Raw genomic sequence first — 17,005 nt, forward strand, 5'->3', positions numbered from 1 at the left:
TTCAACACGCAGGGGTTGTTTGATTGCCGATTAGATAGGAAAATGCCTAATCCTTACATAACTATCTGGTGCATTACTAAAATAGATATACAGTTTAACCTCTTTAATTTAATATTATTCGAATTATGAAATATTATTATTTTGTAAAAGTATTATTTAATCGATTAATTAATATGTATCAATTTAAAGACTGTTTTCAAAATTCAATAAAAGTTAATTTTGATTACATCATTAGAGGATGAAGCCTTAAGAAATTTAAATTAACACTCTTGTGAAAACAACATTCATGAATTTGATGTCATGATTAATAATCTCGATTACCGCAATAAAATGAATGTCAATAACCTATTAAATTATCTGAGTGAAATTGATACATGTTCAGAGGTCCAGAGCTTAGAAGAAATTATGGATGTCATTGGAGATTATAATGTTGATGATGGAGTTGAAGACGATACAATAAATCAATTACGCATAAGGAAGCACTTATCGTGTTTAGAACTCGTCATAATTTTTTTGTGCAGTTCGAGAAGATAACACCAAAACTTTTAGATGCAATAAGAAAAGTTAGAAATGAGTTTCAATAAGATTTAAATTTTAACAAAAAAATAAAAATACTAAAATCATATTTCACTAAATTGTCTTAGATATATTTGTAATTTTAAAAAATTATTAATTTATAATATTAATGAGACCATATATTTATATAAATATTATTTTATTATCTTATTGAAATCGGTGATATTTTTCACTGGCCTAAGGAGGAATCGAAGAAGAATATTATCTTTAAAAAATTATTAATTTACCGCATATTAATTTAAAGAGGTTCTAACGGAACTAATCACTGAATTATTAATCCCTACTGCTACAATCAGCCACCTAACTACCCCTCAATGTTTACCAACAAGTATTACTATTTTGACCAACTAACCCAAATATTATAAGTGCAGTCCATTTGACTTGGCAAGTTTCTCTTTTTCTGTCTCATCATCAAGTTAAGTCCCACAGTTCACCATAATGTGTATTTTTTTCCCTTTTGTTTCCTGTTTGACCAGATACTCTGTATTTTTCCGATCTGCTTTTTCTCCAAGATTTGAACTTTTCGTGTTGAGAAACGATATGGGTTTGTTCTTCAACACTAAATAGGTAAAGTGATGGACTTCATTCTTGATTTCCAGTGTTTTGCTGACCACTCATTTTGGTACTCCACTTCTTTGAATTTCTCTATCTTTTGGGGGATTTTGTATCTTTAATTTATGAATAGTTTTGACTACTGGTTATGCTCAATCTTGATTGCTTAGGGTTCTTGAAAAAATCTGAGCTTTTTTGCCTTTTTCACACTTTGCAATTTGATTTCACTTTGAGTGACTGACTAGCTAGCTAATTTCCATGTGAATTTGGCTAATTTTAGTTTACTAGAAGATGGGTTCAGTCCGAAAAGCAGTTTATTATTGTTCAGTATCTAAAGGAGGTCAACTTATATATGCATATAATGATGGAGATCATGAGATTGAGAATTTGGCTGCATTGTGTTTGGAAAGGGTTCCTCCTTTTCATAAATGGTATTTTCAAACTATGGCTAAGAAAACTTTTGGGTTTTTGATGGAAGGTGAAGGGTATGTTTACTTTGCTATTGTAGATGAGGGTCTTGGTAATGCTAAAGTTCTAAGGTTTCTAGAACAGTTAAAGGATGAATTTAGGAAAGTGGCGAAAAAGGGTTCTTGCTGGACTATGTCGAATCTAAACTCGCTTTGTTTACAAGGAGAATTAGTTCCTGTTATTTCACCATGTAACAATGCCACTGGGCAAATTGATGGTAATGCTTCAACAAATGCCCTGTTATTGGGAAAGCAAAGTAGACAAGATAAGAAGAAAATGAAGGATCATGTAATTGCTATGAAAGATGCTGAGTTGGAGGAGGATCGAAAATCTACAGAACTAGTAGATATGAACTATCAAGGTACAGCAGTTACTCCAATTATGTCACAGAAAGAGTTGTGCTTGGTAAGGAACATAACAAGCTCTCAAAACTTCCAAAAGAAGTGGTGTCACCATGTACGCATTGTCCTTGCCATTGATGCCGTGGTATGTCTTGTGTTGTTTGTGATCTGGTTAGTTATTTGTGAAGGTACAAAATGCCTTCACTAAAGTTGTTCTGTTCTTACCTTATCTTAATGCTTGGAGCCAAGGAGGTTATTTTTCTACCCTTTTGAAATATTTCAGCACAGTGTTGCATTGCGATAAGCATTTCCGAAGAAAGTGGATAATGAAATAAACAAATCAAGCAGCTTTCATACTTGTATCAAGTATGTGTCTCATCAAAGTATTGTTAGAAACTCATTTTTTGTACAGGAATCACTTTGTTTACCGGTAGAGTAGGGGATGCAATAGTTTACAACCGATGTGAGTCTAACGCTTGTAGCAGCTACTTTACTCCTTGTAACTACCACATGAGTGCTTCGTTTAAATATGTTTGTGTTCTTTTTCTATTGGATTGACACGAGTCAGTGGAGAAATTCGGAGCCGAGCCCAACTAGCTTGGGTTGAGGCATAGTAGTGCTTGTAGTAGTTTTTCTTACTTTTCGGTTTTTGTTGGCTATTCTAGCCATCTAAAGTTTGTTGCAGCTTCATTGTTACTTCTTGTAGCTACCACATGATTGCTTCGTTTAAATAATTTTGTGTTCTTTTACTATTGGATTGAGGCGGGTCTAAGTGGAGAAATAATGGAGCCGATTCCAACTAGCTTGGGGCAGGCATAGTAGTGGTTGTAGTAGTTTTTCTTAATTTTCCGTTGCATCCTGTGTATATACAAATGCCTGGTTACATATAATTTTGTTACTTTCTTCAGTTAAAAGTTTGCTTTGAAATCAAATACTGCATTTGTCTACTTCATGCTATGTGAACTATTCCTATATTCCTTCTCCATCTATAATAAGTCTGCTTATCCTATAGCATTTTTATGATTCCTTAAGCATAACAAATAAAATTGTTTGAAGCAAAGTCCTGGTATAACATTATCTTTCTACTACTCTGAGTGTCTTCGTTTATGTCTTTTACTGTTGAAGGGTAATTGCCAAATTTTGGGTGGGGTGAGGGGCTGTAGTCCTTTACTTTGCTGGAGAAGTGTTGTGAGGAATATTTTAAGAACTGAATGGTACTCCTCCACCTAGAATGTTCGACACACTTTCAGATAGTTATATTTGGCAAGTCAATCTTCTTTCAAGAATTCAAGTTCATGAACAGTGAAAATATTGACAACAAAGGGGTGTTATTTCTCTTTTCCTGTCATACTAATTTTAACTAGTACTTTACTTCTCTTTTTCTCCTGCACAAGTTATGTTGGCTTCTTAACTCTATATGCAATGAAACTATGTACTTGTACTGGGAAAGAGGGAGTAAAGTTACTGAAAGTCATCTGTGTTAGCGCCAGTAACCACAAGAAGATGTCAGGCTCAGGGGAAAAAAATGCAAAAGTAGACTAATTCCTATGAGATTGATGTACTCTTGTTCCATGAACATGGGCCGCATGGATAGGAGCAATCAAATGGAATTAGTAAATGAATCTCTTTTGTAGTTTAAGAGAGGGGAATGAACAACATGCACTTTTATATTTGAAATGCCTTATATGTTTGACATTTCAACATTATTAACTGATCAAGCTGCATTTCCTCAGTGCTCAAAAGTTATTAACTGAAGCAGAATCTTGTATTGAAGGACATACAATGAAGAAAGGGGTTTATCAAGCCTCAGTTAGTTGTTTAGGGGCTAGGGCAGCTTCATGGTAGTATTTGGTATTCTTTTTCTTCATTGATGCAAAGGAAATCAATCCCCCCCCCCTCCTCCTTCAGGACATATGCGAGTGTAAGTTTACTGATGAGGTGATTTTACCCGAAACTTGCACCTTTATTTATTGATACTTCAATTTTTTTAACTTGACATATCTCTGTTTTCCCCTCTCTGGGAATCTCTAGGCCATTAAACTCAGATTTACGACAATTTTCATGGAGTTCCTTGAGATTCTGTCACAACTAGATGCATATGTAAGGCTTGAGAAGGATACCATTTCATGTCGTGAAGTTGTTGGATCCTATTTTCAGTATTTTTTTTCATCTTCCATTCAGCATTTTAGCCTCTTCTGATCCCAAAAATCTAGAGCTTATGGTCTTAAGTTCCAACTCAGTTCCAACAATGCACTTCTCGGCACATCATCGGTAGGGGAAAGCGGAACTGCTTGACGCTGTATACTAAATACAACAAGCCCGATTCGCATCATTATGCTCAATAAAAGGAATGAGGGAAGCTAAAATCCAAAATATTGGAATTGGAAGGAAGGGAAAATTGGAAGAAGACTGTACCTACCAATCCAATAAGCAGATAGAGTAGAAGAGAAGGCCCGGAACAAGGTTGACTGAGACTGCCATTCTACTCTTGGAGTGACTCAACATAATGCTTAACCCAGGCCTCAATAAGCCTACCTTTGAAAGGCCTTCCCCTTATTTATTAGTATTAGTAAAGTCGACACAGTTTTGAGGGTTGATTTCTCACTTGATCAGTAATTAATTAGTTATTACCTCAGAAAGTCTAGTTTCTTCTTGATTCCAATTTTCTTCAACAAAAAAAAGTGACTTTATGAGATAATAATCATTAGCTGAGTGACCGTATGAGAAATCAACTCCAGTTTTGATGTTAAACTAAACTACCTCTTCTTAAACTGTAGAGGAATCACACTGTGAGTTTTGCTTGATTCATTTACTACTTGGTTGGAAAACATGTTGATGGTTACGTTGTCTTTTTGATTATTCTGAGAAGTGGATATGCTTCTCTAGTTCCCTCTGCTCTGTTTTTCTGAGTAACGATAAAGTACAAAGGAGATGAATGAAAAACGACGCCACTGCCTCCCATACAAGTTGTGACTCCAAGATGAGAAGAGAGTATGAATTGATGTGTTATAGTGTATTATGCATTAGTTATGCACAAATTGTTATGGTAATCAATAGTCTAGTAACACAAACATTCTCACATAGAGATTTTTAGGAATTTTCTCTGACTAGCATATATATACATGTACATATACATATTTTAGTTTTTCAAAATGAGTTTATAAGCCTTTTAGATTTAGGTATCCCAAAGTGCCGTGTGTTATGTGTATATAAAAAGCAAGACCTTTTACTTATATTACCAAGTTATTGATGTGTACCAACTTTTAGTTTTCAATGTGTCCTGCAATGTACAAGTGACTTTTTACTCATGATATGTTCCTGTTGGATTGTTTTGGACTGCAGTACATACACAATTAAATTAATCTCATGTCTTTTGAGACTGCTCAATGCTTTGCCTTGATCAAAAAGGCTCTTATTTTGTGTTGATCTTTTCATCATAACAAACAGAAAAAAATCGCGGGGCATAAATAATAGTATATATTTTCGTATCATAATATCTTTCAAGTTATGTCTCGCATGATTTCAATTTCTATAAAACTTATGTCACATTAGAGATAGTTCAATTGTTGAAGGACAAAAATTAAAAATCAATCCATTTTAAGAGCAGTTTCAATGAATTATACATCAATGTTCAGTTGGGCTTCGCTGGCTCCCATCAATAGCGTCCACTTGCCACTTTTCAAATTATTTTAGAAAAATAATTAAATTCCACAAGTTAAACATACATCAAAGTTCAATGGGCTTCAATGGCTTTCATAAATAGTATCCACCGATCATTTTTGAAAAATAACCACTATCCTAGAATTTCAATTACAGGAAGAGCAAAGCATTTATTTGTGTATTTTACCCCTCGATATGTGAAGAAATAAGAATGAAAACTTGGATCACACTATCTCTAAAAGACTTTTTGACTAATACAAATGCAATAATTACTCACAACCCCAATATATATAAGTCATATTAATATATTATCGTCATCTTCCTAGAGAATTCAAAATCAATAAAACCGAAATGTCAACTGTCATGCCACGTGTTCCACTATATTATAAGGGAAGAAAGATAGAAAGTCTCTGCAAAAGAATATGTAAGTCAATCCTCGATTCAACCTGTAGCCAGCAGTAAAACATACAAATTTTTTTATTATCTTCAGTATCGTATCGTATCGTATTTATTTTGGGGTTCGACTAATTCACGTTGAAGAGTTTCACAAGATTGATTTCATATTCGGAGCTCGTACATAATTAAAGATTGATCTATGATTAAGAATGAAAGAATATTTATCATTCCACTACAATCTTCGTAAAACATACTAAACATGCACGCGTGCTACATATGTTATTACCTGTTCGTAAGCAATTACTTTAAAAGATTCACAAACCTGCAACTTGTACTACAATAATATCGTCAATCTGCTTTATAATTAGTTTAAAATTTCAAACATCATCAAGATAACAAACTGTATTATATATATTAGGAGACATTAAAAAAAATCTTGATTTCCCAGAAACTCTGTTAAAGCTTGTCTTGATTACTAAGATTGTGTTTGGTATGATGGATTATTTTTTTCTATTAACCTATTGCATACACCTCAATTAGTTTCACGAGATACAAGCCGCCTTCCAGCAGCAATAAGTATCATGTAACGCGAAAGCCGATGATTAGTTTCTTTAATTTGGTAAGTTCATTTTTTTAGTGTGTGGTTAATTATCAAAAATCGCTTCTTACTAAAACGGGAAAAATGACTTTTCTCTGCAAAAGTCATTTTCTTACGCATCTACTACAACATTATAACTTATTTTCGTGATTTTCTTACCATCTATCTTAAATTTTAAATTATTTTTGTGCACCAAGTTTGGTAGCCGGTTAAAGTCATGCAGGTATAAGTAATATAATGGTTAGTTATAAGAGAATCTATGTATGTATATTTTTATAGATAAATTAGTTATTCTGGGTTTAATTATATGTATTAGTTAACATCCATAAAATAATATGTACATAAATTTTCTCATCACTTATATATATATTCCGTACATTTCAATTTGTTTGTCATATTTTAACTTGACATAAAATTTAAGAAAGTAATTAAAGAATACTTTTGAATTTTATGATTTTACAATAAATAAATATGTCAAATTTACTAAAATGTCTTATGGAATATAATTAAATTACATGTCATGTGAAAAATTGAAATTAAAATGTTGTTAAAAAGGGAAAAACACATTCTTTTTTAAATGGATTAAAATGAAAAATGGGATAAACAAAATGATACGAAAGAAGAGTTTAGTGTGCGAATTTCTAAATTACAAATCATAAACCGTATTAATTTTATACATAATAAAATAATACTAACAAATATGATATTAGTTACGTGGGATTTAATATATGAATACAACTTACCTCCTTATTACTAGCTACCAAACGATTATACCAGTAACATCCAATATTAAAAAATAAAAAATCTTGAAAACACTCCAATTTTTATGTGTTGTGTGAAATACAGATAACTTGCTATCTATATGATATAATGCTATTATAAAGAAGACATAATGGATCTATAAATTATACTCCCTCCCTTTTAAAAAAGATGGCATATTTTTCTTTTTAGTCTATTTTAAAAAAGGAAAATTTACATAAATGTACTATATCAAGAAAATATTTATCATTTATAGCAATAACATTTTTTTCACTGAACACTTATAATACAATTATAATACAATTTTAATATATATTAGCGAGAATAATTTATAAAACTCATATAATACAAGTTTTATTCATGGATAATATATTTATCACATACTTTAATACACTTATAATACATTGTGTCAATTTTCTTACCAAACAAGTATAATATATTTTAAAACACTTATAATACATTTATATTGCATGCATAATTCACTTTTAATACATGACAGATATATCATAATATTGTTATATATTGCTATAAATGGTAATAAATAAAAAATATCGCTAAAATCAGTAATTATTTATTAAAAAGCTCTTTTCCTAGTAATTTTTCCTTTTAAAAAAATAATCTCTTTCCTTTATTTAGCAACATTTCAATTTCAGTTTTTCACATAATATGTTTAAACCCATAAGATTAAATAACATTTTAATATATATTTGACATAACTTTAATTTAAAACCAAAAAATTAAACAATCTTCTTTATTTTTTAAATTCCATATCAAATAAAACTAGTTCATTTTTTTAAAACGGAGAAAGTAATATTCATTAAATGAACAGAAAGGAAACGTATAGTTGAATGAATGAAATAAATGAACTTCATTAAGGTCGTCTCCTAACATGTGCGAAGCCCGAGCTATGGCGACTGCATCTCCAACTTTTATTCACATAAATATTTTATCCCCTCCGGTACTTTTTGGCTGCCCTAAAAATAGTTGATCCAAAACAATTATTATTTTAAAAAATTAAGGTATATTTTAATTCTGAGCTAGTTTTCATATTTATCTTTACTCAATAAATATGAAGTGAGATTAATCTATTGGGAAAGAAGAAATAATTTAATTAAATTACTTGTTTAGTTAATATTTTTTCTTAAAAACATATAAAAAATGATAAGTAAAATAAATCGAAGGAAATACGAAAAGAACCCTAAACCTAAACCTTGACGCGTGGATCCTACTTTTATTAAAATATACTACTATTAAACTCCGTTAATAATTCATAATTAAATATGGCCCGTCTAAATGAGTTTGCCAATCCCGAGGAGGTTTTGTAGCTGTTTTTCGCCAAAGATTGCTTTAGAAACAATCAAACGTCCCGTTATTTATTTCCTCGGGATCATTTGTTTATTTATTTATTTGTGCAAAAGTGCATGGCAAGTCTCCAAAATTGAAATTGAACCCGGAATTCATGCACCACATAAGTGATAAAGTGGAGGCAAATATTGAGATTATTGAAGGCTAAAATTGAAGGTTGGTTTTCTTTTTTAAAATTGATTCTGTCCGTCGATTTTTATATTATTTTTAATTGTGTAGAAATAAATTAACTTTTTTATGATCAATTAAATAATTTATAATCATATAAATAATTAAAATTTGTATTAGACCACAAATTTTAAAAATTCATGTCACATTTTGAAATAGAAAGAGTACTATTTTTTCTTTTGTATAATTTTTGGCGAACAAATTAAAGTTCATATTCAGTGAAATTGTCGCTCAAAACTTAGTACTCTACTAAATGGAATAGCCAAATGCGTGCAAGTTGGAAATTAACCTGTATTCATGCATGCATATATATAATACTCCCTCTAGTCATATTAAGTGAATTAAAGACTATTTTTCACTATTATTCTTTTAATTATTTCTAATTAAATAATTTATTAAAAATGTATAGTACTTAAAAATCTCATTAAATAAAGAGTAAATATAAAAAAAATTAAATAATTCTTGAATGTTAAAGAATTAACTTATTTTGAACTATGAAAAAAATTCAAATAATTCGCTTAATATGGACTAGTGGGAGTACGTCTTTAGCTAGCGCGAGTACCCTTGAGGCTCGAATATTTGCTATATTGCTTCTTGTGCTCCTAATAACAGTTGCTAGAGCTAGCTGGCAAATTCCATGCAAATGATTGAATTCTTTTTCTGAAGGGATAGGAGACATAGCCAGTAGTGTATAGAGATTGATTGTTGCGTAAAATCACGATTGCAACTTGATAAAGTGAAATAAGGACAATCGCCTTCTACACATGCATGCGCGTGTGCATACACAAATTTGGAGGTTATCATCCTGGCGCGGATTTACTATATAATGTGCAGGTGCAGTGGTGAATACAGAATTTTGAATTTGAAAAATTTCCAGATGAATTTTGAACTCTCTAAACCCGTGAATCAACCTCTAATCTTATGTTTAAAAGATTCATATATATACATAAAAAAAAATGATCACCTTATATATACCATATAACTTTTTGGTTGAGACGGTTCGAGTGAATACCATGACAACCCCTAGATTCACCCCTGACTTGGTAGGCTTGATTGAATTTAATAACTTTCGACTCAAATGTTATATATCATGTGTGTGTTTTCTTTCTAAAAAAACCACACTTAATTAATAGATACAAACAATATGCACTTTTTTTTTGTAATTGAATCTTTTTCAAAGTTGCCAATTAATTAAGCCGCTAAGATTTCCTCACAGACAATATACTAACTCTAAACACAAAGAATTCAATGAATTACAGGAGTAGAAAATTCCGAACCAATAAAATCAAATTTCTAGTTACACATTTCACAATGCAATAGGGTGAATTAAGCTTAAAAAAATATCATAGTCCCATATATATTGTCCTATATTCTACATGCATTAACTTGTATATTACTTAAGCTTTAAGAGTTTGCGCGGGCGGCGTTATCGGCCGTCAACTTTCTCTCCTCACATGAATTACACAATACCTGATCGTTGACATTATTATACAGTTGGAGCTAGACAAAAGGATATATTTATATATATAAAAGGCCATTTCAATCAAAATTAAGAAAGCTCCAACGAGTGACATACACAAATACAAACTAAGAGATCGTGGGAATCAAGTAGCAAATCATCGAGTTCGGAAATATGGCATCATCATCAAATAATGGCGGTGTTCCGCCGGGGTTTCGATTTCATCCAACAGAGGAAGAGCTTCTTCATTACTACTTGAAGAAGAAGCTTTCATTTCATAAGTTTGACATGGAGGTTATCAGAGAGATTGACTTGAATAAGATTGAGCCATGGGAATTGCAAGGTACATATCATTTATATTTTTCTTGGTTTATAATAGTACTCCTCAGTCCTCATTTAGTTCATAAATCACAAAAAATAATAATATGGAATTAGCTACGAATTTAATTAGTCTTTGAATAACTTGTTGCCTATCCTATTTAGGGTTGACACATATAGATGTTTAACTATATAATTTGTATGTCTATAATTTCTGTTTTTCCAGTAGTAGTGAATAGAGCTAGGCAGGCTTACCCAAGCAGAGACACTTTTAGCCTATTTAGCCAAACAAGCTTATTTTTTGGGATTAGAGTAACATAAATTGTTTTTCAAAATATCTAAATTAAATAGATTCTCCCCAAAAGTACTTTTTAAAAATCACTTTTGAGAAAAATAGAAATAATTTTTAAAAGTTTGATCAAACATTAATTACTGTTCAAAAGTGATTTTTAAATTGATTAACTCAACACAAATTGTTTTTCATCAAAATGCTTTTTAGAAAGAAAAAAAAAACTTAAAAGCTTATGGGACTCGATATCAGATCATGTTGAATTGTCTTAAAACTTAAAAGTAAATTTAAGTAATAAGTAGATAAATTATTTTATTTATGTGTTAAAATTTGATGTTAATTCAGAGAGGTGCAATATTGGATCAACGCCGCAGAATGAGTGGTACTTTTTCAGCCACAAGGATAGGAAGTATCCGACAGGTTCAAGAACAAATAGAGCAACAAATGCGGGGTTTTGGAAGGCCACAGGCAGAGACAAGTGCATAAGGAACAGCTTCAAGAAGATTGGTATGAGGAAAACCCTTGTGTTTTACCGAGGAAGAGCTCCACATGGACAAAAGACTGACTGGATCATGCATGAGTACAGACTTGAAGATGCTGACCAAAATCAAACTGTAAGTTCCTCAAAACATGGAATTTGAACTACGAAATTTGTCGATAATGCATAATAATTAGTATGAGATTTTTATTGTTTAGCTACGAAATTTTGTGTGTCGCTATTCTTTGTTTTCTAATAGCGATATATATGCATCTCCTTTTTCCACTTTCCCCCTAAAGTGGCCTCTCATCAAGGGGAAACAAAAAAGAAAAAGAGTTTCTTTTTTTAATTATATATTTAAAAGAAAAGAAATTAAGGTTACCAAACAACATGCATGTGGCATACGTATATTAAAGAAAAAGGCTTAATACATGATCTACCTAGCTCATAAATTTACTAAGATATTCCATTGATGAAACACTCTAACTAAGACATGTACATCTCTAACTCCTAATAAAGAGTTTCAATTAAATATTTTTTATTCAAATTTTGGAGCTTTTTTTGTATGTCGTTATTTGTCTTTTAGGCAGTTAAGTTAACCACATAAGTCATTTTCTTTAATCATAATTCGCCTCAATACTTAAGATTGATGCGTATATAAAATTAAAGAAAATGATATATTTTATGTATTTAATTCAACAATTTTTTTAAAAAAATTGAATCCAAAATGTAGCTAGCTAGAACAAGTTATTAATAATTGAAGTGTTCAATTGAAACATAATTTAGTTCATGTGTAATATCCTAGCAAATTTATGAGACCGACTATATATAAAGCCTAAAGCAAAATCAGTTGGTTGAAGTCTTGCATGCCAATTGCATACATGCAAGCATGTATGGAAGTCAAAGTAATTAAATGGTCCTTAATTCCTTATAATAATGATTAATTAATAGGTGAATATTTTCCTGACGATTGACTTTCTTACAGCAAAATCTTTGACTGTCAGGAATTCCCAGCTTCCATGCTTCTAGGAATTTGATATACATAGTAATAATCTCAGTTCAGCTGAATTCTTGAAATATTGCAAGAAGCTAATAAATGAAATATATATACTATAGTAGGACAATTTTGAACATCCCATTCTAAAAGATGTGATTTCTTGTCATATGAGCCAAAATTCTTTTCGATAATGATAGTGGTGAAATTCAAATCCAATATTCATATATGTAATTATAGAAGTGTGCAATCATGATCATGTCATATAAAATTTAAATTGTTAGAAAGATTTTATTTTTAATTACTTAATTTTATTATGATTTCTGTCTCAACGAGAATAACATTTTATGAAAGTATATATAGTACATGTCCCTTTATGTGTGACCTGATCTTTTAATTTTCATGGGCCAAATACATAGATTTTCTTTTATATATATAATGGGTGGGGTGAGATTAGAACTAATCAAAACCTTTGTTTGCTCTTAGGGGCGTCTATATATGCGGGTTCGGTCGAACTCAGTTAGATTAGTAGATTTTGACATTTTGTTTAAAAAATGTATATTGTTAATAAATTTATTAAATATGTACAAATATAAAATTTAGAACCTAGTTATTAGTACTTAAAATCGTCGTGATATCCAAATTAAAATTCGTAAAGCTGAAATCCTAGTTTCGCCTCTGTTTGCACTGATATCATGAAAGTCGTGTTTGATTAGTTATCAAGGAGAACGCATGATTTTTATTTATTTAATTAGGTTTGTAACAATATTATGTACTTAATTTTCAAATGTGTCCAGGAGGATGGATGGGTGATTTGTAGGGTATTCAAGAAGAAAAACCTCTTCAAAATAAGTGGAAATGAGGCTGCAGGCTCATCAAGCCACCACCAAGCTCCTCGAACCAACAGCTTCACACACAAATTAGATCATGATCATAGCCCATATCTACTACACCAATTACCACAACACCACGACCAACATGACTTAAACTATTCTCAAATCCCAGTTGCTGCTACTCTTCCACATGACTACTATTCACACAACAATAATAATATTGAATTAGCTCAAAACTTGATCAAGTCATCATCATTGGGATATCATCCTCATGAATTCTCATCATCAGGCGCTGATCAATCAGCACCTTGTGAGTCCGGGTTAGAGGTAGCAAGCAGTAATAATCAGATCAATATGAATAATAATGATCATCAGTGGGGAATTAATATTGATTCATCCAAAGTTGCATTAGGGATGGGATTTCAATCTAATCAAATCAATCATCAACTTCCTATGCGTGGAGAGATGGACTTTTGGAGTTATGGAAAATAATACACACACATACACACAACTATTCGTAATTCTTTGTAATAATATATATTGACATTGAAAAGACATATCACTTAATTAATTACTTAGCTTGTTGGTGTACTATATATATTATATTATATATTAATTGGATATATTCGGAGGGAAATGTAAGATTGTATGTCCTCCTTATTTTATGTTAGCTGTGTGCTAGTTAGTGATTTATATATTGGAATGTAAATTTTCTTAAAGATGATCAATTTTATGATTTAAGAAATCAAACCAAATATTCAATCTACTGGCTCTTAACATTAGTTAGTGATAAGCTAAATAGAATTATGCACAACATTCAAACACAACTCTTTATCCATTTCTATTGAATTGACTAGTTTTGAAACTACCAAAAACCAATACATATTTATTGTGAAAAATATTTCCATATTTCCGAGAAAAAAAGCCTGTAAGTTAATTTGTACAATTAAACGAGAAGACTACTTAAACAGCCGACGATATAATAGCTTTGAGACAACGATATGGATGATCATAAGTACTCAGGAGATTCATATATCACTAGAATTCACTAAAGAATTACACCAAATTCAAGTCAACCTAAGATGTTGAAAGCATACTCATTGGAAAAAATCTTTTTACTCGAGACTTTCAGTTTTGATAGATTTTTCCTCTTAAAATAAGTTTGACCAAACTCACTATATATCCTATGTTTAATACCATTTATCAAGAGCAGAAATCTTGAATTGAAAAACCTTTCTTCTTTCCTTGCTTCTTTCGCGGACACTATCCACCTCCTTTGCGAAATACCAAAAGAAGTAATGAAGTAACAAAGAGGTCACAATATTGAGTTTAAATTTTTGCAGATGAAAATCAGGATATCATTTTAAAGTTCGAAAAGAGGATAAGCCGGAAAAGGCAAATTAAAAAGAAGAAAAAAAACTTTTTGTATGGAGAAGAAACGATCATGTGGTGGTGATATATATGTGGAGGGTTCTTATTGTCCAAAGATATTTTTCTTATCAGTTATCAAAGAGTGACTTAATTTCAATGAGGGACTTTCAAAAAAGACTATAGTTTCAGCTTAATTAGAGATCTATTGCTATAGTTTGCTTCATTACGATTTCTATCTACATGTTAGAAGAAAGAGAGAGAAGAACAAGATTGCGAGGGTGGGGGATAGAAGAGAGCGAGATCTGGAAGAGAGAGGAGCGAGAAGAGAGATACAATATATTTGTATATCTAATCGATAATTGTATCACAAGAATAATTGATTTGTATCAAAAATTAGCAACTAGAATGAGGAGATAGGCTAGAGAGATTGAGAGAGAGAGAGGAGAGAGATGAGGGAGATCTGAAGAGAGAAGAGATACAACTTATTTCTAAATCTGATTGGTAACTAATACAATTGATTCGTATCAACGATACAATAGCCTTAGAGACTATCATATTCGCTGATATGAGTCAATTTTATCAAGTGTATTAACAAGTATAATTTGTATCAATGAAATACAACTTTATCAATATTATATTACTAACAAATTGTATTTGTATTCATGTGTTGCTTTTGTGTATTGTTGTAATTATGTGTTACAATGTGTATTTGTCTTTGTATCATTGACTATTACCATTTATAATTGTATTTGTATTGTAGAGAGTGAAAGAGATGAGTCTACAGAGAGAGGCGAGAGGTGAGAGAAAGGGAGAGAAGCGAGGGAGAGGGAGAGAGATTTTTGCTATAAAATCTTAACCGTAATTATAAACTGTAATTCTTTAAAACTATAATTGTATATAGTATAGGAATTTTTACATAAATGAACTCTTTTAGATTAATAATTACTCCTTTTTAGAATACTTTTTTAATTATGGTCTATAACATATTTATCTTAATTAATAACTAAAATCATCCCATTACCCATCTCTCCCCCTCCCCTCCTACGTGCTTCTTCTTCTTCTTCTTTTTTCTATCTATTTTTCCTCTTTCTTTTTCTCTTGCTCTTTCTCTTTCTCCCTTTATTTAAATGATAATTAATTATCCTAATTTAAAACTAATTTAAATAGTACAAAAATATTTGAAATTCACATATAATACTTATAAAATATTTGTATTAAAATATTTTAATTATATATTTACCAGATTTATTGAAAGATGGCTATAATACGTATCATAGATTGATTTCAAAATGTATTATAATTATTGTTTATTTTTTCTCTTATTAATAGTGCTAAAATATAGTATTGTATTATAAATATTTTAGTTATATATTCATCACGTGCATTGAAACATGCCTACAATATATTGAATTCAAAATCTATTATAATTTTTTTTTGTTTTTTTCCTCTTATTGACGGAATATATTATTGTATTAAAAATATATTAGTTATATATTCACTTCATGCATTGAAACATGCATATAATATATTGAATTCAAAAATCTATGATAGTTATTTGTGTTTTTTTCTCTTATTAACAGAATATATTATTGTATTAAAAGTATTTTAGTTATGTATTCACCACGTGCATTGAAATATCTCTATAATATGTATAATATATTGAATTCAAAATGTATTACAATTAGAATTCAATATTATACATTGTTAGGAATTCAATTGTTGTTATTTCAACAAATACAATACATTTTTAACAGCGTAAATTAATTTGAATAATACTAGAATGTTTGAAATTCACACATAATACTTATAATACATTTGTATTAAAAATATTTTAGTTATATATTCACCACGTGCATTGAAGCATATCTATAATATGCATAATATATTGAATCTAAAATATATTACACTTATTGTTTATATTTATTTCTTTTATTGTGTTAGAAATGCATTATATATGTATTTACCTAAGAAAAAATTATTTAATTTAAAAAATATTAAAAATATTATTTCTATAATATCTAATTCATAATTAAATTTTAAATTAAAATAATTAATTATTATTTTTAAACGAGGGAGAAAGAAAAAGAGAAAAAAATGGATAGAAAAAAAAGGAGGAAAAATGGACAAAAAAGAAGAAAAGAAGGAGAGAAAGAAAAGAGAAATAGAAAAAATAAAGGAAAAAACGGAAAATAGAGAAAAGAGAAAGAGAAAAAAGAATAGAAAAAACGGAAGAGAGAGAGAGTGAAAGAAAAACCAATTCACTCCATGTGAAAGCTAAGAGAATTTTAAACACAGAGAAACTACACATACCATACATGAGGATTAGACCAGCCAAAGATCATCACATATATGGTTATTAGCAAATGTGAAGACCAACAAC

At 30.3% G+C, this 17,005-nt stretch overlaps 2 protein-coding genes across 2 annotated transcripts; both read left to right on the top strand.

Moving 5' to 3' along the window:
* Positions 1–954: 954 nt before the first annotated feature.
* Positions 955–2,686, top strand: LOC129901280 (phytolongin Phyl1.1-like). The gene has a single exon (XM_055976416.1). The coding sequence runs from the start codon at positions 1,420–1,422 to the stop codon at positions 2,143–2,145; it is 726 nt and encodes a 241-aa protein (XP_055832391.1). The 5' UTR covers positions 955–1,419; the 3' UTR covers positions 2,146–2,686.
* A 7,768-nt stretch (positions 2,687–10,454) lies between these two features.
* On the top strand, positions 10,455–13,760 carry LOC129900700 (protein BEARSKIN2). The gene is made up of 3 exons (XM_055975715.1): positions 10,455–10,685; positions 11,295–11,563; positions 13,219–13,760. The coding sequence occupies exons 1-3, from the start codon at positions 10,517–10,519 to the stop codon at positions 13,744–13,746; spliced, it is 966 nt and encodes a 321-aa protein (XP_055831690.1). The 5' UTR covers positions 10,455–10,516; the 3' UTR covers positions 13,747–13,760.
* The last annotated feature ends 3,245 nt before the right edge of the window (positions 13,761–17,005 follow it).

Source organism: Solanum dulcamara, chromosome 8 (assembly GCF_947179165.1).
Source record: "Solanum dulcamara chromosome 8, daSolDulc1.2, whole genome shotgun sequence".
NCBI lineage: Eukaryota > Viridiplantae > Streptophyta > Magnoliopsida > Solanales > Solanaceae > Solanum > Solanum dulcamara.